A 23,741-nucleotide genomic window follows, 5' to 3' on the forward strand; every position below is an offset into this window, starting at 1 on the left:
AGACTTTACTAAACAATGAAACAAGCCAACATGTAATCTTTATCAAAGGAGATAGAGAAATTAGATTGTTTTTACATCAATACGAAATATCAATTGTATGACCAACAGCAACAGCCCCCTGGTGTATGCACCCTCTTTCCACTGTCCTGGCACCGTATACTGCGATTTTCCAATAAGAAACTACCCAGGCGCTATCCTCAGAGAGAAAATTGGTGTTTTGGAAACATGAAACTGTAAAGTTCATTGTCTTTCATGCAAACGGGAGCCTACTTGGAGAGCAGCCAACATTTTTACCGCAGGATGATAAGTCCTGAAACATTTCACAGAAGAAGGCCATTCAGAACAGTCATGAAGGGACTCTAAAATTGAATGGTCCAAAATTCCAAATGCCACATGGTCCCTGCAGTAACTGTTTGTAACTTCATCTTAATATGTTCTATCCGTGAGGAACTATATACATTTCACTGAGCAAACATATTAATTTATAGATAACAGTCTGTCAAATTTGATATTTATCCGTTCATTGTTTTGATTATAGTTGTATAACTGAGAAATGCATACCTAATGAAAACATGTGAGTTTACTCATCTTCAAGGGCAGCAATTTCATATCTGACTTCTTCCAAATGCTCATTTATAGCAGTCACAGCATCCTGCACCCCTCTAATGGCTTCCTTGAGAGCACTATCATATTGGGCATCTTCTTCTGCCTCTTCAGTTCCAGTAGCTTCTGTTATCTCATGGAGATGCACACACTCATGCTCCATTGGTTTCTTAAATCTGCAATTTTCATGACTCACCAGACGATCCGAGGGTCTACCAGCCTTCTTCAACACCTGAATTGTAGCCGTCTTTGAAACAAACAAAATACACTTATTGTCAGCAGAGAATGGAGCAAAATGGCAGCACAAATAAGTATGTTCATTGATCAAATATATGCCTGAAACAAAGAAAAACTATCCTATCCCAATCATAATTAAAATTAAAAAATAAATAGCCCAGAGCACCACATACCCCTATTAACCATAACTCAATTATCATTTAGTCATCTAAATATAATCAAATAAATAGACGAACACACGGGGTCATGATGATAATCAAATGGTCAAACAGAGCTACCTGGATATTTTTAAATAGTGATTCAAAAATTATAAAGTATGATCATTGAACCAAATTACGGGAACAATGTGATCCTTTTTGTTCTTATCAAAAGGGATCCCTCTTAAGAATAAGACCCTCTATATACACACACATACACACAGAGGATTGTTTGATGTTTGTGTGGATGTGGATGTGGTTCTTTTTCTAGCTGTTCCTTAAGCATCTAAAACACCACCAACAACAAAGCCTTAGCCCAACATAAGTATCTAATAGACTACCACACAACTATATTTGGGTTGGCTACATGAACCTGATCCTCCATTCCATCCATACCCAATTAACCACAAAGCATCCAACAAAAACAGGAATGATATGAATTAAATACCAGGTTCAATTTCTGCTTCTCGTGGGTTTGGACAGCTCTGAGGAGTTGGGCCAAATCAAGTCGGCAGTAATCAGGATTGAGAAAAAGCGATTCCATTTCAAGCACTTTTTTTGAGCACTCATTGAATTCCACTGTCACCTCACTGCATACTTGTTGGTACGCTAACTCCCCATGTACTCCTGATGACTCCATGTACTCGCCAAACCCGCTTTTCAGCTTCGCGTATGCTTCTGCCCTGCGCTGCTGAATCCCGAGAAACCCGCGAAGTAATTCAGCGATTTTTGAGGACCCTTTTGCTGCCTCTGCCTCTGCCTCTTGTTCTTCGTCTTCTTCCATTGGGTCTCTTATTGATACCTTCTTCTCAAAGTCTTCCATATTCGATTTGCTTCTTCTCGCCCTAACTCCCAATCCCACTTCCTCCTCTGTTTTATTACTCTTCCAAATCCAAAGTAAAGTAAATTTTCTTGGGTAACCTTTGGATTTTCTGTGAACAGATCTCCACCGTTAAAGTTTAATTAACAAATTCAATTAAAAGTTTTATTGGGCATCAAAGAGGGGAATTTCTACTCATGCTCCTCAATTTACTCTCCATACCCCTCTTTTTCATTTTGGTCAAGTTTAAAACCCAATTTTGTCCTAAGATAAAAATGAGTGTTGCTATTTGCACACTCCTAAATTTCTTTTTACACACCATTTTTCTCTTTTTTTTCTTCTACACACCTCACACACTCATCTCAAATTCAAAACCTCTCAACACACACCTAACTCATTACCAAAATACCCTCATTTCATTACACACCTACACACCCCATCTTTCTCTTTCCTTCTCTCTCTTTCTCTGTCCACACACACCCGCGCAGCACCACCCTCCCTGCATGTGCACCATTCTCCTCTCATTCTCTCTCTCCTCATCTCTCTCTCTCTCCTCCCTGTTGCACCACCCTCCCCGCGCCCACCACCATGCCAAGCTCGCACAGCCAAGAAGCCTCAACACCCGACCACGCCGCCGACGCAAATGAGTTCGCACCCGACAGCTCTGCCCAGCTCGCACGACCATGCCGCAGTGCCAGCCAAAAGGATGAGCTTCGCAGGCCATTCGGCAGTCATGCGCCAAAACTGGCAGGTTCGTTCGGCAGCCATCCGTCGAAATTTTGAGTTTCCTTCGGCAGCCACCCACCGAACATTCGCTGCAACTCGATCATCATCGATTTCCTCAGCCCGGTGGCTTTCACCGGCGAACCAGGCGACGAGACATCCACCAAACACTTCTTCTCTCTTCCCTCTTCCTCTCCACACCCACCAACCACCGAGAAAATCAGCGACGGCGCCGAAAACAAAAGCACCACGCTGGCGTTGATTTCGTTTCCGGCGAAGTTGGGAGACCGGACCACTCTCCTCTTTCTTAAGATCGAGGCTGGTGTGTGTGTTTTTTTGGTCCGGGTGAGGGAGGGAAATGGGTTTTTTTTTTTTTTTTTTTTTTTTTTTTTTTTTTTTTTTTTTTTTTTTTTTCTGTTGATGGGGGTGTGCAAAGAGAAAAAATGGAATTGGACTTTGGGTGAGAGAAGGAGAGAAGAGACTTTTCCCTTTGATTTTTTTTATTTCTTTTAAAAAGGGTGTGTAAAAAAAAATTTAGAAGTGTGCAAATAGAAACCTTCATAAAAATTTTCTATCATCTTTCGTCACATTCCCAACCCTAATTTCACCTAGCCTATACTCAACCCACCCCACCCCACCATTGGCCGCCCCTCGTCCCACGCTAGCTGCCGACCATCCTTCTTCCCAATCCATCGGTTGTCGACACCCTTCCTCCATTCCTTCTACCTTAGTTTAATTTTGTTGTTATTTTCATCGTTTCAAAGTAGAACCGTAAATGAGGATAGTAAAGTGGTCCCCAACTATCTAGGGCCTCAAAAATTTCATACCTATTATAAAATATAAGAGAGATGAGAGAATACAAGAGAGAAAAATGGAGAAATCATAGTGTCTTTTTTATTAGCATAAGGCCTTTATTTATAGACTCTAGAATGACTAGGGTTGCTTGGAGATCACTCTTAAATTATTTGGATATCACTCTCAAGTTTCCTTGTTTTACGAGAAGAGGATTATGATAATTACAATATTACAAATACACCCAAATACATAATTGTAGACAGCCACATAAATATCAATATTTACAACAATATCATTTATATATTTTATTAAGTACAATTAATTTTGAAAATATATTTAAATTTCAATTCAAAAAAAATTTCAAAAAGGTCCATCCATTTTATTTTATTTAAAAAAAAAATGGTTCGTTTATTATGGTTTCTATGAGTATTTACTAACTCAAGAAAAAAAGAAAAGAAAAAGGAACATCGAGGGTCGAATGCCTCACTTTTATGATTCGCCTTGATCTCTCGAAATTTCAACTACGGCCTTGTTTCAAAGTTTAGTTGTGCTTTTGTAACAACTTATATGAAGTTTGTGTAAATGTATATGTGTTTTACCAAAGTTTTTAAATATGAAAATCACATACGGTCCTAAATAGGTAGACCAAGGCACTCTTCATGGCGTTTGGTGAGCTTGGTTTCAAAGATAAAGTTAATTCTTCACCCAAAAAAAGTTCATTGTTTATGTGAAAAAAAAAAAAAAAACTTATATATATGTGAGCAAATCACCAGCTTAATTTGTTGGTAACTCTATATGATCGAGCTGTTCACTAACTCAAGGTTGAATTTGTGTTCGTTTATTTATTAAACACTCTTAAATAAACAAGTATAACAAGTTTTAAGCTTGGTGCTGAATTTACAAGTAATTCTAAGGACTTTCTTTTCAATATTTAGAGAGCTATAAATGGATAATAAGGATTAAAGACTCTATTGTTAACAGGTTAATTCTTAGCCAGCTCTGCTAATTAAAGACAGGACTAATTGGCTACAGTTTGAGTTACTTGGGCAAATGCAACGATCCTTATTCCTTAACATAAATTTGTTAGATGAATAAAAGGTAGGACTGTCTCGCTACCCTTATAGTCTCTGTTTCCATTTTTGTAGTTGAACCAAGACTTGGAGTTTGAACACCAATCTATTAATTAAAGAATGAGAATACTAATCTTATAGATCGAGGCATGCACAAGCATTTTTATCAAAAGCACCAAACACAACATGATGCTCAATTGTGTAGCATGCATGTCAAACATTTTAGCAAAGATGTCAAAACCTACATTGAGTTGTAAGATTATAGAAATAAAAAACATGATTTCTTTCATAATTATGGTAACCATGAATGAGAGACACACGACCAAGCCAGCAAAGGAGTGACCGTAGCGATCGGCTGCTTCACTACCCCAGAATGGAAGGGAAAAAACAGAGAAGGCAATGAGCTTAATTACCAAAGATGGAGTCTCTGTGGCTGTATCTTTTGTTTGGTGGAAACAGTATAAAACTAGCCCGAGTGGTTATAATTGCTTATTAATACATGTTTGGGATGGTGTGAAGTTTTTGTGCAGGGACTTATCGAGGAATGTAATCTTTCAATAGTCAATACACACAATTTATTAATTTGGTTCATTATTCTATGTACTACTACTGCATGTTTCCAACATAATAACGTAAAAATTACTTGCAGATTTATATATATAGAGTTTTTCATAGAAAACAAAAAAAAAAAAAGAAAGAAAAAGAAATAGACAATGAAAGCAGTCATCATGGAATTATTCTACAAGTTTTTCAAAATTGTGATTGTTTTTAAAACTGGATTTTTTTTTTGTTGTTTTTTGCGGATGAAGTAAAATGGAATTGTTTATTATCAAACCAACTATTTAGATGGTTTACATTACACATCCCATGTATTAGCCAAAAACGGACAAACAGAGTCCGGTGAGCTATAACAACAACATTCGTCCTAAAAATGCGTTTGAGATAATAATCGTTCATCAATTTGTTTGGGATTTTATAGTGATCGAGCTTGATTGATCTAAAGAATTATGTTCTCATTAGCTTGATAATTTTGTTTGAGCTTGAACTCAAGCCTAAATAGAATCTGTATTAATTTGACAAATCATTCAAATTATAACTCCAGAGATAAAGAAAAATGTGAATTTCAAAAAATCAAGTCAATCTTCTACGGGGTCTAGTTGAACCAAGACCTGGAGTTTGAACACCAACCTATTAAAGAATAATTAAGATACTAATCTTATAGAGGCACAAGCATTTGATCAAAAGCACCAAAGACAACAAGATGTTCAATTGTGTAACATGTCAAATAGTTTAGCAAACATTTCACCTAGATTGAGTTGTGAGATTGAAGAACTAAACAACAAAAAGATGATTTCTTTCATAATTATGGTAACCATGGGAGACACTCGACCAAGCCAGCAAATTAAATTGTGCCTGTTGTTTGCTTCATTACCCAAAAATTTGAACCATCCTCAAACAACAAAACCTAGAGGCCTCCATGCTCACCTGGAAAAAGTAAAAAAAAAAAAATTAACAATATGGCTAAATCTGTAGATTATCGAATTGATTTTATAATATATTGCTATTCCAATCCTTAATTTTTTTTGTTTTTTGGCTCTATTGCAGTCTTAGCATACTATCATTTCTTACATTTCGATCTTCTCAATTCCCTCAGAACTTCTTCTGTCACAGTTGATTGTTATCCCTTTCTTCTTACCAGTGGACATGTCCTCAGCAGAGACACTCAGGATACCATTAGCATCAATACTAAAGCAAACATCGAATTTAGCAGCACCCTTGGGAGCTGGAGGAATGTCATCCAGAGTAAATTGGCCCAAATAGTTATTATTTAAGGTTGTTTCACTCTCACCCTCATAAATTGGAAAGAAGACTCTTGTTTGGTTGTCATACAATGTTACTGTCGTACGATTCTTCTTGATGGGAATTCTAGTGTTTCTTGGAATTCTAGATAATTAAATTATATGTTTATAGAAACAAATGAAGTATATATAAATACGAGCCTCACAGTGATATATATATAAAACTGATTTGAAGAACAAAGGGCAATATATAAATAAATTGATATAAATATATACATACCAAAAATGGAGTGAGTGGGGTTTCTGATGACCTGGTTAAGTGCTGCATCACCTACCAAACGCTCAGTATCAGTATCAGTGAAGGCAACATAAGATGGGGTGGTCCTGTTTCCCTGATCGTTTACTATGACTTCTACATGACCATGCTGCCACACTGCCACGCATGAGTACGTTGTCCCCAAATCGATACCGATTGCATGACCCTTTTCTTCTCCCGCCATTCTCAGCTCAAAAACTTCAAGAGCAAATATCAAACAAGAAATAAATGGTTGCAGAGAATGCAGAAAATGTTTTGGGACGGATTCTGGCTCTATCGTTTGTTAATTAGTCACACTTAGCTTACACGGATAACCAAAGAGAAGTTTAATGGGAACAATTTTAAAGGAGCGAGTGTTATCTGTCCCAAACACATAAAGTTTAATGTGTGAAATTAATGTTGATATGACTTTATGCCACAAGTAATTAAGTACGACCAAAATGAGAAAACAATTAAGACAAAAGGAAACATGCTTATTCATTGGTTATGTTGATGATCCAATTAAGTAATCTAATTAGTTCTGCATAGATCCAACTTGACAGCAAACCCTCTTATGCGCGTATCTTTTTTTAATGTGAACCACAAATATTAAATCCTAACTCCAAAAAAATACTTATTTCAAATTAACACAATACAAACACATAAAATGATGCAGAACCGATGGCGGAGAAGTTTATGCAACAGCTTGATCGTTGCAAACCCAAGAAAATTGGGAAATGATTTCTACTAGTCGGAGGGTTTGGCTCTGAAAGTGGTACTAATGCATATCGTTTCGAAGAGAATCGTGAGACGAGTCAAACTCATTGCTAAGCCATGATGTATAGGCTTTTTCGGCCATCCGAGATCGTTTAGGACCTCAAAACTGCATTCTAAACTTTTAGACATTTTATTTATTTTTGTTTATATTTTATTTGGGTTTGTAATTACGTACCGTAGGCCTTAATTATATGGTTGTTTGCGCCCTAAGGTTTCTTTAAGCGTACTTAAGCAATTTTTACAATTGCTAGCCGAATTATTCTATTATTATTTTATCAAACTAATTGTTGAGGTTTTCTCTTAATTTCCTGATGGATTCCAGACTTCTTGTTCTTTTAGATTTACGTTTATAAACCTTGGCTGATTGTACTGCATCATAAAATATCATGATTAAATTCTATTTCTAGAATAACACCCAAATTAAAAATAGAAAACTAGTTAACTAATTAACCTTATTTGGACATAGTTTTCTCCTGAATCATCCTTGTTAGTACCAATAATTTACGACTATATTCTTTGTATTTATTTATGTTGAATAATGGAAAGGATGTCCGAAAGTAGTATTGATAAAGGCAAGCAAAATTGTTGGAGTATCACACATTAAAGACTTTAAATAAGAGGAAAAAATGTAACCTCGGTCCGGTCCGTTATCCTTTTCTTTTTAACTCCAGTCGTCGCTCGATGACGTCGCATGGTCCCACATCTGATTCCGTCACGCGAATTCGTCTGCTTAAAAGGGTGCAAGGAGTTCCGGGTCCCACAATATAGAAAGTTTCGCATAGTGTCCATCCCATTCACTCGTCTGGCACAAAGGCTACGAAGGTGCGCGCACACACCGAGCTTGCAGCCTGATCCTCCCGGTCCCACATGGATGATCCTCTAACACTTGGCAGTCAAGAACAAACTTTTTTTTTTACCATGTTTTTTTTTTAGGTTTTTTTTTTTTCATGTTTTTTTAAGGTTAATTGCAGAGAAACGGTTCCTTTTCCCCTCTGCTAGTTCACTCAAGCTACTCTCTCTCACTCTCTCATATATAAACTTCTTTCCACTCTCTAAAATCCCTAAAGTTCCTAGCGAAAAACTGCTTTTGCTTCCCTTTTGTCACCGTTTCAATTGGGCATTTTCTTACCAACTTTTTATTTTTGGTCTGAATCCTTTAGCAATTTCAAACTCGATTTTTTGGACGGAACTTATATGTCTTCTAGGAAGTGCAACACCAATTAGATGTATTCTAACCGTTTAATTTTGTTTGTAAAGCTGATCTCTTGATTAGGGACAAAGTATTATGTATTATAATGAGTGAATTGGAAATACTATGTTTATATATGATACGTGGTGGTATGGTAACACATAATAATTTTTCAAAAAAAAAAAATATCAATTAATATATCTTGACTATAAAATATGATAAAGGGTATGAATAATGTTGTATGACATTTTGGACAAGTATGGAGGGGTTATTAGCTCTTGACCCATATACAATAATATGTATTTTATACACTCATATCTAAGTCCATTTTGAAACTAACTTATTTACAATATATATGACATTGGCATATACATCATCACATCATTAAGGTTACATGCAATTATTTATTGTGGAAAACTTCCTAATTTTGTGCTGCTAATGTCCACGCTTAGGTGACAATTTTATTTGAGAAGTATAATGATATTGATAGGCCCATTATTAATTAAGAAGTCCTGTTAATTTGCAAATTGATCATCAATGTAGATGAAATTAAATCTTAATTAATTGGTTACCTCTTTCGCAGAAATGTACAAAGACGCATAATTGATTGTCATCTACTTTACCGCTTTACGTACAGGTTTTTTCATATAATAGACTTCGTATAAATATGTCCCAATTAACACATAAAGTTTCTTATGTGAAATTAATATTTATGTGAGTTTATGCATGCCACAAGTAATTAGTATGACCAAAATGAAAAGACAAGGAGAAGCAAATTAAGATTATTTATCGGTTACGTCGATGATCCAAGTAATTAATTAGCTTTTCATGCATAGATTCAACTTGACAGCAAACCCTCTTATATATGTATATTTTCAAATATGAACCATAAATATTCAATCCTCAACCTAAAAAAACTCAACACTTCATTTCAATTAAACAAAATACAGACACAGAAAATAGCATCATTGAATTCTATTTTTAAATTAACAGCCAAATTAATCTTAGTTGAATATTGTTCTTCTGGAATAATTTATGAGTTTGTTTTTTCTACATGTTGGATACTATCCTGAAGTAGTATAAATAAAGCCTGAAGTAGTATAAATAAAGCCAAGCAAAATTCTTGGAGTATCACACATTAATGCAATAAGAGGAACAATGTAAGAAATCTATTATTGCTTTAATATATATATATATATTATTGGAGGAGTATTTACATGAGGAAAGCATGAATTTGTTTTATACTGCAGGGAAATGCCCAGCTGGGCCCGGTCAAGGGGGTCCCACACCCGATTCACTCATCGTCTGATACAAAAGGCTGCGAGGTGCGCGCACACACCCAGCCTGACTCTTGATCTTCCCGGTTCTACAATGACCTCCACTAACAGTTGGCACTCAAGCAAGCTTCGCGTATTGATCATCCGGTGCAACTTAAAAGGGAATCTCCACAACGTCACTAATGTGAGCGGAAGGTCGTATTGTGCGCCACACAAAGGCAAATTTTTACTGATAAGTGGCAAGAAGGACAACCCAGCGCATTTTTGGTACAGTATATATATAGGACAAAATGCGAAAAAAAACGCTTCATTCTCCACTCCGCTAGCTCGCACAGTACACACTAGTCTCTGATCTCTCTCTCACCGGCGCATTTGGTTTGTTGATTTCACCGGCCAAAAAAGAGAATCAGAGCATGGCATTTAAGTGCATCATCAAAGGCGGCTGTGGCAAGACAGTTCATACAAAAGATGCACTGAAGGAGCATCAAGAGACCGTACATAGAGGCAAATTCTTCAGGGATTGCGGCAAATGTGGTAACAAGATGGCTTATCCAGGAGAATATCATCCATGGTATTTCTCATAAATTCTTGAATCCTATTCGGGGCTGTCATTTGTTATTTTTTGTGTATTTGGCATTTTGGTTCTTTGGGTATTATTCCTTTTTTTGGTCATGATCTGGGCATTATTCTTTGGTATATATGTGAATCCTCTATCTAATGCAGAAATTGTTGCAGGTCCTTCAAGTTTGAACAAACAAATGCTTCTTATACTTACTAATTAATTGTTGCATTTGTTCTTATCATGACTGCTTTGTTTTGCTTATTATATTTACTGATTGTTTTGAATTGTCACAAATAAAAGCACAATTTGAAACAAGAGTTTTAATTCATAGCCAAGTGATTGGTGTTCATCATTTTGGTTCAAGTTGTGCCCACAAATTAATTAATGCATGGTGAAATCTATGGCTCAAAATGAAACACTGTGTGGTTACACTACAAGAAAAAACATTTTTAACAACATGAGATTAACAACGTGCAGTGAAAACACCTTGTGAAATGTAATATTCAACAACGTGCTTTTAAAACACGTTGTCGAATTGGTCATTTACAAGTGATTAACAACGTGCACTTTTTGCCCATTGACATAAGTTGAATCAACAACGAGGTGTGCACGTTGTCAATGGGTTTACCTATAACAACATGGTAAGCATGTTGTTATAAGTTAGTAAGCAAATAAATAAAAAAATTAGACTAATAGTGCTCTGATACTTAGAAAAAATTGGAAAGCCCTAAAATATATTTTGGTTAAGTGGGAATACATTTGCATTGGGTTCGCTCTAGACCTCACGCCAAAATTTCAAACAGCCCCAAATTCAGACAAAACTCAAGATCGATTTCCCAAGAGTTCAGACAAAACTTTAACCTTCTTTCTTCTCACTACAAAAATTTAGACAAAACTCACGATTTCCCTCTTCTCTTTTTGTACTCTCTCCCCACGCCTGAATCCTCCTCTTGTAGTCCACAAAAAAAATTCTTCGGGTACAACGAAACAGAGGTCGGAGGCCGACTCAGGCTGTTGTCGGAGATCACTGGCGTCTGCCCTCACTGCAAGGAACAGATCAAGTGGAAACGCCGTTACAGTAAGTAGAAGACCCTGACGAAGTCGGCCAAGTGCCAACGTTGTACGAAATGAGCTATTCGTCAATCTCACCGTAAACTCTGCTCGGCTTAAACCAAGGAACAAGGTGTCTGTGCAAAGTTCTGTTGCCATGTCGAACGCATTGTCGGAAGAGACCCTTTGGAAGTTGAGGCTGAGCAGAAGTCGCTTCATGAGGTTAATTTGTTTGTAATTTTCTTTCTTATTTTCCAAATTCCAATTGCTTTTGCAGTCAATAAACTGCTAATTGGATTGATAATCATGATGGGTATGTCGGAGCTAAGCTTTCATTGGATTTTGATAAATTTGTTGTTCTTAATTATGTAGGTGGATTAATTAAGGTTTTTATTGTTTTTTGTTGTTGTTGTTGTGGGTCATTGACTCATTGTTGCTTGTGTTGTATGACTTGGGTGATTAGTGGTTTAATGAATTTCAAGGATGAATTTAACGTTTCTTTGATTATTTCATGATCTGGGAACATGGGTCTCTGTTATATATATATATTATTGGAGGAGTATTTACATGAGGAAAGCATGAATTTGTTTTATACTGTAGGGAAATGCCCAGCTGGGCCCGGTCAAGGGGGTTCCACACCCGATTCACTCGTCGTCTGATACAAAAGGGTGCGAGGTGCGCGCACACACCCAGCCTGACTCTTGATCTTCCAGGTTCTACAATGACCTCCACTAACACTTGGCACTCATACAAGCTTCGCGTATTGATCATCCGGTGCAACTTAAAAGGGAACCTCCACAACGTCACTAATGTGAGCGGAAGGTCGTATTGTGCGCCACACAAAGGCAAATTTTTACTGATAAGTGGAAAGAAGGACAACCTGGCGCATTTTAGGTACAGTATATATATAGGACAAAAGGCAAAAAAAACGCTTCATTCTCCACTCCGCTAGCTCGCACAGTACACACTAGTCTCTGATCTCTCTCTCACCGGCGCATTTGGTTTGTTGATTTCACCGGCCAAAAAAGAGAATCAGAGCATGGCATTTAAGTGCATCATCAAAGGCGGCTGTGGCAAGACATTTCATACAAAAGATGCACTGAAGAAGCATCAAGACACCGTACACAGAGGCAAATTCTTCAGGGATTGCGGCAAATGTGGTAACAAGATGGCTTCTCCAAGAAAATATCATCCATGGTATTTCTCATAAATTCTTGAATCCTATTTGGGGCTGTCATTTGTTCTTTTTTGTGTATTTGGCATTTTGGTTCTTTGGGTATTATTCCTTTTTTTGGTCATGATCTGGGCATTATTCTTTGGTATATATGTGAATCCTCTGTCTAATACAGAAATTGTTGCAGGTCTTTCAAGTTTGAACAAACAAATGCTTCGTATACTTACTAATTAATTGTTGCATTTCTTCTTATCATGACTGCTTTGTTTTGCTTATTATACTTACTGATTGTTTTGAATTGTCACAAATAAAAGCACAATTTGAAACATGAGTTTTAATTCATAGCCAAGTGACTGGTGTTCATCATTTTGGTTCAAGTTGTGCCCACAAATTAATTAATGCATGGTGAAATCTATGGCTCAAAATGAAACACTGTGTGGTTACACTACAAGAAAAATCATTTTTAACAACAAGAGATTAACAACGTGCAGTGAAAACACCTTGTGAAATGTAATATTCAACAACGTGCTTTTAAAACACGTTGTCGAATTGGTCATTTACAAGTGATTGACAACGTGCACTCTTTGCCCGTTGACATAAGTTGAATCAACAACGAGGTGTGCACGTTGTCAATGGGTTTACCTATAACAACATGGTAAATGATTTTGGTTCAACATGGGTTTACCTAACTTATAACAACATGCTTACCATGTTGTTATAAGTTAGGAAGCAAATAAAAAAAAAAATTAGACTAATAGTGCTCTGATACTTAGAAAAAATTGGAAAGCCCTAAAATATATTTTGGTTAAGCAGGAATACATTTGCATTGGGTTCGCTCTAGACCTCACGCCAAAATTTCAAACAGCCCCAAATTCAGACAAAACTCAAGATCGATTTCCCAAGAGTTCAGACAAAACCTTAACCTTCTTTCTTCTCACTCCAAAAATTTAGACAAAACTCACGATTTCCCTCTTCTCTTTCTGTACTCTCTCCCCACGCCTGAATCCTCCTCTTGTAGTCCACAAGAAAAATTCTTGGGGTACAACAAAACGGAGGTCGGAGGCCGGCTCAAGCTATTGTCGAAGATCACTAGCGTCTGCCCTCACTGCAAGGAACAGATCAAGTGGAAACGTCGTTACAGTAAGTAGAAGACCCTGACGAAGCCGGCCAAGTGCCAACGTTGTACGAAATGAGCTGTTCGTCAATCTCACCATAAACTCTGCTCGGCTTGAACCAAGGAACAAGGTGTCTGTGCAAAGTTCTGTTGCCGTGTCGAACGCATTGTCGGAAGAGACCCTTTGGAAGTTGAGGCTGAGCAGAAGTCGCTTCATGAGGTTAATTTGTTTGTAATTTTCTTGCTTATTTTCCAAATTCCAATTGTTTTTGCATTCAATAAACTGCTAATTGGATTGATAATCATGATGGGTATGTCGGAGCTAAGCTTTCATTGGATTTTGATAAATTTGTTGTTCTTAATTATGTAGGTGGATTAATTAAGGTTTTTATTGTTGTTGTTGTGGGTCATTGACTCATTGTTGCTTGTGTTGTATGACTTGGGTGATTAGTGGTTTAATGAATTTTAAGGATGAATTTAACGTTTCTTTTATTATTTCATGATCTGGGAACATGGGTCACTATTAGAATTTGTGAGAGGTGGGTTTTATTTGCATATTTGAATTCTAATTTGGCATCTCAAAATGGGAATATACATACCAAAAATGGAGTGAGTGGGGTTGCTGATGACCTGGTTAAGTGCTGCATCACCTACCAAACGCTCAATATCAGTGAAGGCAACATAAGATGGGGTGGTCCTGTTTCCCTGATCGTTTACTATGACTTCTACATGACCATGCTGCCACACTGCCACGCATGAGTACGTTATCCCCAAATCGATACTGAGTGCATGACCCTTTTCGTCTCCCGCGATTCTCAGCTCAAAAACTTCAAGAGCAAATATCAAACAAGAAATAAATGGTTGCAGAGAATGTAGAAAATGCTTTGGGGACGGATTCTGGCTCTATCGTTTGTTGACAGAGGGTGTTGAGAGTCATCACCCTAAGACATGATTAAACCTAGGATTGATTAGACATACATCTATTTTAGGAGACCCAATTTGTAACAACCCGACCCCAAGTTTAAATTGAAATTGAAATTTTCAAGTTTAATTATGAGTTTCATTTAAGTTTTGGAAGAGAGGTCTAGTGTTTTAGAGGGGCGGTTTAAAAATGAAATGTAGACCTTTTTTTTTTTTTTAGACGAATAGATAGAAACTGAGTTTCTGAACGCATAGGCGAAAACGGCCTTTAAATCAAAGCTTCGGGGAGGATAGTTTGAAGAATTGTCTAGAAAGGGGTATTTTTGTAAATTCAAAACCCCAATAACTTAATTAAAACAACCCAAATACACACACACACACACACACATTCTCTCTCTCTCTCTCTCTCTCTCTCTCTTTCCCCAGCCACCCCCCGTCGACCCAAGCCAACCACACGACCCCCTCTCGCTGGCGTAGACCTTCAACCGAAATCCCTTGACAACCCAACCCCGCTCGCACAGGAAAATCCCATAAATCTTAGTTGCCACCCCCCTCTGTCTTGCCGAATTCCAGCCAAACTCCAGCGTCATTCACTTCGAAATTAGGTGGGTTTTTTTCCTTTCTAAGTGGGCTTTCTTTCTCTTATGGTTTGATTGTTTGATTTTGTGTATTTGATGAAAATTGAGTATGGGGGTTTAGGGCCATTTCGGGATTACCATGGGTTTTTGGATTAGAGGGTTGTTCTTGATGTTTATTTGGACAAATTTCAATCCTAAGAACCTCAATTGATGTTTAAGTTTGAAGAGTTGAGTGGATTTGAGGAATTTGGTATTTTAGTTAAACTTTTGGATTTGAGGCAGCCACTTTGGGCGACACTCTCAGTGATTTTGAACCCCATTGTAATTTCCTGAATAAAGAATTATTTTTGGGCGATTTTTTTGTGAGTTGTTGGTCTTAGCTATGTTGAATGTGGTTGGAGAAGCCGAAGTTATTTTGGGACTAATTTGAGACTTTGTTGATACCGATTTTACTCTAGGACGAACTTTTCAATCGAAGTAAGCCTCGGACAAGTTTCTTTTTAAGCTTAGGATTGGTTGTGAATTGTTTGGTGACGTTAGTTCGAGCCTGCAAGCTTTCGGGGTGTTTGAGGAGGTTTTGTGGGTTTAACTTGTGAATGTTGCAAATCGTTGTGTTGGAACGAGTTTCGGGTGGGATGTGAGGTTTATCACACCAACGTCTTTGAGCCGGGACTAATTATATTTTATTGTTCTATATATTTTATAGGCGAGACGACTGTGGCCCGAGACGATCCGGCGAAGTATCGGAGCTAGGATTCTCATTGTGAGCGGACCTTTGTTTTTTTTAAAAGATTTATGAAATTTGTGTTTTATTTTGGTTATTTGAGTTTTGATTGAGAAGTATTATATGTGAGTGAACTTTTACCTTTGAAAAGAATTTTATGAAATTCCATTAATTTAATTATGTTAAGTATCTTAAAATTGATTTTGGGATTTGATAAATAAGGTTGGACTTCGGGTTTTCAAATACCTTTTCGTATATAAGTTTTATAAACATGATTTTTCTTAATGGATCATTTAAGTTGATGGATCTCTTTTGGAAAAGGATTATAGCTTCTTACTTTCTCCTTATGGCTTAATATTACTTTGGTTTTTGATCGAAAGGAATTAGTTGGATTTATACTTATTGAATTTAAATTGAGATATGTATTAAGTGCGCTTATGGATTTAAAGTTTTCTTGGGAAGTACAATAAGATATTTTCTATCGGTGGGAAAAAAAAATTATGATTTGGTTATGAGAAATAGTTTCAAATCACCTTCTCAGTACCCTTCAGGTTATCGTATTAGATAGGTCTTTGGGACCCATTAAGGCACACACATAGGCTTTGGCCCGTGCGTCGTGATACTTAGCCTTTTGGGGGTGACTCTTCGTGCATGTAAGACAAAATTAATGGCTCTGCACAGATTCTTGGCTTTGCGCATGTATGACAAGTGCTGTAGGTAACTGATTGGGTGTAAACTCTTCTTTTTTTTTTTTAATGTATTATATGGTTTTATTTCGAATATTTATCTCACATCTATAGTCTATTCAGAATATTTCAATGTTTGATTTTTCAATAACTTAATTTTACCTCAATAGATTTATTATATTATGCTAGCAACCTGGAATATATTTATGAACGCATTTTAAAACTGGGGGTTTTCAAAATTAAGTTCGTTTGATAAAGAATGGTTGATTTTCTTGGAAAACGATATTTCGAAAAGTTTTACGCCATTAAACCATTTTATGTCCACTCACTGAGATTATCTCACATTTTTCTGTTTTGTTTTAAACTTTTCCCCCCAGGTAGTAGCAGTGATGGAGGTCGAGCCATACACGTCGTGGCATCCCTTCTATTTTTCATTTCCTCAAACAATTGTAGGCCACATGGCTATCTTTTATTTTGTTCGGTTATAATTGTTGTAAGAATTAATAGAAGTAGTGGCTTTGATAACTGAACTTGGGATTTCTAACTAAGTTATGCTTCTGATGGGTCTGAGACCCTTTTTGGTTGTGGTAGAGACAGTTGATGTTTATTAGAAGTGTTCTTTACAGGTTTTATAAATTCGGGTTAATCCATTTTCAGGGGAGGTCTATAGGGTCGCGCTAGCCACCCATGGTGGTCCAGTGAGGGAGGGTGGCAGAGAGAGGGAGAAGGCAGAGAGAGGGAAGAGAGAGAGAAGGGAGATCGGGGTGGGTAGGGTCGAGCCGACAATGGGGAGGGGTGGGGTTGACTGGTGAAGGGGAGGGGTGGGGTCGCGCCGGCGGTGGGGAGGGGGTGGGGTTGTGCCGGCAGTAGGGATGGGTGGCCGGCCAAAATTGGAAAAATAAGTTTTTTTTTTAATGCAGGGGCAAAATAAGAAAAAATGGGCAAAAAAATGAGGGGATGGTCAACTCAGTGGTTTTGGGTTGTCTGAATAGTCCCTCCCATTCAATTTCAAAGATACAAATTCAGTGTAACTTCAAGATGTAAAAGTTAATTCTTCACCAAAAAATTAAAGTTAATTGGTAACTTTAAACGAGCTGTGTTACTGAAACTTAAATCTATTTGACTAAAATGAGTTTCAAAATTGAATTTGTGTTCACTTATTATGTTATTAAATAAGCAGGCAGAATAACAAGCTTTTTTTTTTTTTTAATAAATAGGCATAATAACATAATAACAAGCTTAGTCCTTCGAATTGCAAGTAAATGATTTGGTTTCAAACTAAGAACAAGCTTATCTATTAAATAAAGGTATCATAAATGACTAAGGCTCTGTTTCGGATTGCGGTGGAGGACCCAAAAGCTGCTGTGGATGACAATTTTCAATCACCTACAACAATTTTGGTGTTTGGTAAAAAAATTAAAAACTGCTTTTCCCCACAATTCTCAACTCGCTACAACAAAAATAGAAAGCATATTTCTAGGTGTTTTTGAAAGCTGCAGTCAATCACAGAAATAATGAATATTTTATTTTACCTATAATACCCTTATTGATTTCTATAATTTTTATTTGTTTATTTTAAATTAAAAAATATGTTCATTGTTAGTTATATTTTATATTGTGATAATTAATTATTATATTTTATTTGTACGATTAAAATTATAATATACCTAAAAAATAATAGGCATACTTATTTAATAATGTTGTTCTTAGAAAAATTAATGCTAATAAAAATTTGTAGCCAAAAATTTCAAAAACAAGTAAAAAAACATTTTATTTTTACCAAATAAATAAGTGAAAGACACTTTCAGCATCATGTCCATTTTAATAATTATAAACAGTTACAGCACTTTTACATTAACATTTACCAAACACTTTGATACTGTTTTTTGTATTCGAAGCACTTTCGAAAATATAGTTTACCAAACACTTCACTACTTTACAGCTGACTTTACTGACTTTACTTTATAGCTGTTTTACTTCATAGTTATTTTTTCTCACAATAATACCAAACTGGCCCTAAAACAGTGGCCTATTCTAGTCATTTGCTACAGTTTCGAAACACTGGCGGCCCCTACAAGAGCCCAATTTACAAGTAGCTTGTAAATTACTTCATGGTTCCAACAACCCACAAATGTTTGCAGGTGCCACACACACTACATTAATCACTTAATTATTCAAGGCTTTACCCTACCTTTTTTTTTTTTTTTGGGTCTACGCTGATTTAGATATGTCCACATTTCAATGCCACAAGGCACTCTCTGAACTCCAGGCCAAATATGTTACTTATGCAATTAGACTCATGCATCAAGACCAAGTTTGTGAAACAAAAAATGGTGAGAAACACTTTAAACCCATTGACGGAGAACTTTTAAGTCCCAAATACGCTTTCTTCTAGCTTTCAAGTTGCAGTTAGTTAAAATATGACAATAATTCGTTTGCAACATCAGAGACATGTTACTAATACATTTGCAAAGGGTCCAGCTTCAGGAAGATCAAGATCAGCTAAAGGTTTACAAATTCCAGCAATATATGAACCAAGGATAATCTGGCCCAGCTATCTACTATTACAATTTGCAGAACAGACAACTGATCAATCTCCACTGGCACAACCCCTACAGCCACAATGTACACACTCTATAACCTTCTCCTCCCTCAGATGCTTGGGCACTCGGCAGACGCATGTGGTGGCAAAGTTGTGATCCCGAGGCTGCATGCATCTTAAACAGCAGAGGCGTTCATAACCAGGCTGCATGACAAACACAAACCATATGCCATTGATTTAGAGTTGAGAAACTAATGAAATAGACTTAGATAAATGGACAGCAAGGGACATGCGTTTGTTGGCATATTTTCTTTATTTTCTCAACATCCTAATTAAATTAACTGATATCCATAACAACCTGCAAAAAAATGGTACAAAGGTTCCTTTAACATCCTAATATCAAAGATGAAAATGCTCTTCCAAAGCATGTAGTATGAGAATTTCAAAAATGAGTTCAATCAGTGTACAAGACCTCTCATATTGACTTTTATCCTCATGACACACTCCCCCAAGTCCTGATTCCTGAGTCTTCCATGAACCTTCTCAACAGTTTTTTCATGCTAATTTTCTAGCATGCTATGTTTGTCCCAATTCTCTTATATTATTTTTTTTTCAAGCTTATGTTCTTTGAACCTTATTTATAGGTTTTTCCTGATTAACTACTAAATTTCCAAATCATAACCAGGCAAGGTAATTTCCAAGTCTAATATATTACTGAGTCAACTCCACAGTCAATACGCATATAAACCGAAGCAAAAAAAAAAAAAAACAAACAAACACCGAATAGTAGCAAATAAAGAATTCAAGATAGAAGAGTTTCTGAGACAAACCTTCTTCCACTTTGCAATTAGATTGCGGTCAGCATAGCCTTGGTCCAGGCAGAACTCGTACAATTCCTTGGATATTTCATTTCTCCGATGGTAAAGGTCAAAAATGTAGCGGCTCTTTTGATGTGCTATTTTGAAAATAGGCCACAAGGTCTCACATTTTCTCTTACCATCATGAGTATCATTCTCAGCTGTCCAGAAGATAAAGGGAATATACATTAGTTTTTTTCTTTTGTGTGTGTGTGTGAGAGGGGGGAGGGGGGTGGGGGGGGGAGGGGGTTTGTGGATGGGTTATTAAGCATATTAATTTTTGAAAGTTCAGTGAACAATGTAATAAATACATGGAAAATACCAACCTTCTCTCATCTTTGCTTGGAGTTCACGAAGAGTAGGCTCAATCAGTTCCCATCCTTCTGGGTATTTGACTCGGTTAGTCTTTACCTTAGGCATTTTCTACCTGGTATCAGCGGCAATATATAATGAATAAATTGTTTGGAGATTTCAAAGGCTATCAACTTTTGACGCTGCGAGAAACCAGAACCAAGGTTTAGACAAGTATCTAAACTCAAAACAAGAACAATGACTCCACAAGGAAACTAATTCAAACCCTATTCCTACTAGGAAACGCACAAGGGAAACTCCTACTAGGAAACTAATACTAATCCTAATTGAAAAAGGAAACCATAAAATTAGAAATATCCTAAAATCTAAAATTATGATTTTGACCCTAAAGTTGTCCAGCATCAACATTCAAACAACATGTTCTTCCCAAAAAAAAAAAAATTCATGTCTCAGATATATGAAAATAGAACAATAATTCAATCAGAAAAACTAATCAATACAAAGAAAATGATCAAAACACCTTTACTATTAGTTAAAAACAATCATCACCAGCAGCAGTAGCAACAATGAGAAAAGCAGCTGTTTCAAAGAATACATTCCGTTTTCATCTACTTATTGTTTTAAGAAACATTTATATTCATCAGGGGAAATCATAGATAATGAACAAACCATGAGCCTAGTTCTGTCCTCGATATGATGACTTAGGATTCATTTGGCACACTGTACCCAACTCTACTATTTAATTGGAGAGTACTGTATTGTATTCAACTATAACGTACTATAAAGTTCAAAGTACTATCGTGCATTTGATGTTGCACCAAATTAAGAGGCTGGATAAGTTCTGCTGTTTGATGCAACATCAAACTAGACTGCATTCAATTTTTTTGAAATCTTTATATAAAATTAAAAAATAAATTTTCTAATATAAATTTTTTATTTATACCTTAATCATTTTTATCGAATGAAAGAAAAAATAATTAGACATTATGCAACCATCCCAAGAAAGTTAGCACAACAGCATAACTTCATATTAATTTTTAACACCAATATATAATCAACCATCTTAATTTTTTGAAAAGAAAAAAATCCCCATCTTACATTACTCAAGTTCATATTTTAACATAAATATGCAATCACCCCATCTAAGTTAGTAGTATTAATGCATTAGTTAAGCCAATACATCATCCTCAACAACATCATGATGACCCATAGTTAGAAAGTGCCAAGCTAATTAGAATGTATGCCACAATCTTTATTTCTTCCATATCTATTCCATAATCATTAACTAAACACAAACACAGTTGACATTTTGATTAAGCTAAAAAACTATAAAATTTAAGTTTTGAAATTAAGAAAGTCTTTAATTAATCATTAGCTTGAAAAAAATACAACCCAATAACTTAAAATAAGTTATTTCAGAAGTTTCTCCGGTCTTCACAACCAACAAAACGTGATGGGGTGCTTGCATATTTATGTTAAAAGGAGACCAAGACAACATCACCAGACAGAAAACAAACTAAGTTGGAATTCAGAAAATAAAAGTATTGTCATGTAACATATCAGCTCCCAAGTTTTTTCTTTTCTTAACGCAAATGCCATATGATGTTGGTTTTCTGTGGTACAAGATGAATATACATTTGAATAAAACTCAATCATTGTGCATAGGATAATCCATTAACCCTATGCATAAACAAATACAATTACCATCTATAGACAATGTATCAAATGGCTTCACGCACATGAGACTTTTAGAATGTATTTAACTCAATTGAACATAAACATAAATGAAGGACTTATCATTAAACCCAACAACCTATTAGGGAAGAAATGCCCCTCACCAATTACCAGAGCATCACCAATCACAAATTGATTGTAAAAATTGCATTATTTAAGTCACAAGATATATAGATAGAGAAATTTGAGGTTCATCAGCATTCAGCACAAACATATCCATCACAACATCAGAATCATCACATCATCATCAATTCATAACCCTAACAATCACATCATCATGGTCTAGCAAGAAAAACACCAGCTTCAGAATCATCACATCATCATCATCCTAACCCTAACAATCATCACAAACCAGCTCAACCCTAATAATAAACCAAATATAATAACCCTAACAATCCAATTTATCAGAATCAGAAAACTTACCCAGAAGCACAGCAAGCAAGCAGGACAAACCCTTAACCCCAAAATCTGAGAGACTGAGACACAAAATTGGCATAAATCAGAATATATATTGAAAACCTTAAAAAATCAAAACCCTAATTCAACCCTAAATCTTAAATCCCTAATTCAAAACCCTAATTAAAAATTACCTTCGTAGATTGGCGATGGGTGACTGGGTGGTGAAACAGAGAGAGAGAGGCGACGGTGGTGACTGGTGAGACAGAGAGACAGCGAGACAGCGAGACAGCGAAACAGAGAGAGGTAGAGAGGGATGCGACGGTGGTGAACTGGTGATGGTGGTTTCAGGGTGGAGTTGGTGGTCGTGGGGTGTAAACGGCGTCGGAGATGATGGTGGTTTGAGTTTCAGGGATAGCAGAGAGAGAGAATCCAGAATCCAGGATCCAGATCGACATGAGATAGAGAGAGAGAGAGAGGGATGGAGCCTTCTGGTATCCTCTCTGCGTAGGGATCCAGTGTGTTGGGGTGCATGATAAATATAAATAATTAATCCTGACATGCATTCTAAATCCAAGAACTAAAATTTCAGATTTCCAAAAAATTTCGATAAAAATTTCGATGAAAATTTTGAAAAATTTTAAATTTTGATAAAAATTAGATATAAACGACGAAAATTGTTATTAAAATATAAAAATTTTAAATAAAATTTTACTATATGTTTATTTAACATATTATCTACTACATTGATAAAAAATATTGAAGAAATCAAATTATATAGTATGTTTTATGTGATATAAAATGAATATAATGTGCGCTAGAAGTAAATACTGTTAAATAAAATAGTGCCTAATTTTAAACACCCTACTCACCAAAAAAATTTGTCTAAACCCCCACCCATCTAGAAACTCTTTCAAAACCCCCTAAAATTTATAATCCTAAATTACCCTTCTGACGCATACTGACGCGCGCTGACGCATGCTGACGTCACTGTAACTGTATTTTGGTGAAACTGTTTTTTTTTTTTTTTTTTTTTTTTTGAAATTGAAGTTTTTGCTAAAACTCCATATTTCACTAAAACTAAAATCAAACACTGAAATTGAATTTCATTACACTAAAACTGAATTTCAAAAATTCAGTTACACTAAAACTGAATTTTAAAAATTCAGTTACACTGAAACTGAATTTCAAGAATTCAATTACACTGAAACTGAATTTCAGAAATTCAGTTACACTAAATTGAAGAATTCAGTTATGAATTCACTTACTGAAACTGAATTAAGTGATGAAACAATTACACCTCGACTAA

General features: G+C 36.1%; 2 protein-coding genes across 3 annotated transcripts; both read right to left on the bottom strand.

The window, feature by feature from the left end:
* Positions 1 to 10: 10 nt before the first annotated feature.
* On the bottom strand, positions 11 to 1,891 carry LOC147291474 (DNA repair REX1-B protein). Its single transcript, XM_086237861.1, has 3 exons — positions 1,486 to 1,891; positions 562 to 850; positions 11 to 310 (listed from the first exon to the last, which is right to left on the bottom strand). Exons 1-2 carry the CDS (start codon positions 1,858 to 1,860, stop codon positions 581 to 583), a joined length of 645 nt encoding a protein of 214 aa, XP_086093987.1. The 5' UTR covers positions 1,861 to 1,891; the 3' UTR covers positions 11 to 310; positions 562 to 580.
* Positions 1,892 to 18,945: 17,054 nt separating this feature from the next.
* On the bottom strand, positions 18,946 to 22,923 carry LOC147291475 (protein BUD31 homolog 1). Of its 2 annotated transcripts, none has more exons than XM_086237442.1 (5): positions 22,627 to 22,923; positions 22,460 to 22,512; positions 20,317 to 20,417; positions 19,964 to 20,151; positions 18,946 to 19,337 (listed from the first exon to the last, which is right to left on the bottom strand). In XM_086237442.1, exons 3-5 carry the CDS (start codon positions 20,408 to 20,410, stop codon positions 19,182 to 19,184), a joined length of 438 nt encoding a protein of 145 aa, XP_086093568.1. In that variant the 5' UTR covers positions 20,411 to 20,417; positions 22,460 to 22,512; positions 22,627 to 22,923; the 3' UTR covers positions 18,946 to 19,181. The 2 variants fall into 2 exon arrangements, with proteins under 2 accessions (XP_086093568.1, XP_086093567.1); XM_086237441.1 differs by having other exon boundaries at positions 20,317 to 20,484; positions 22,627 to 22,922.
* Between the last annotated feature and the right edge of the window lie 818 nt (positions 22,924 to 23,741).

Source organism: Dryas octopetala, chromosome 3, assembly GCF_963921425.1.
Source record: "Dryas octopetala chromosome 3, drDryOcto1.1, whole genome shotgun sequence".
NCBI lineage: Eukaryota > Viridiplantae > Streptophyta > Magnoliopsida > Rosales > Rosaceae > Dryas > Dryas octopetala.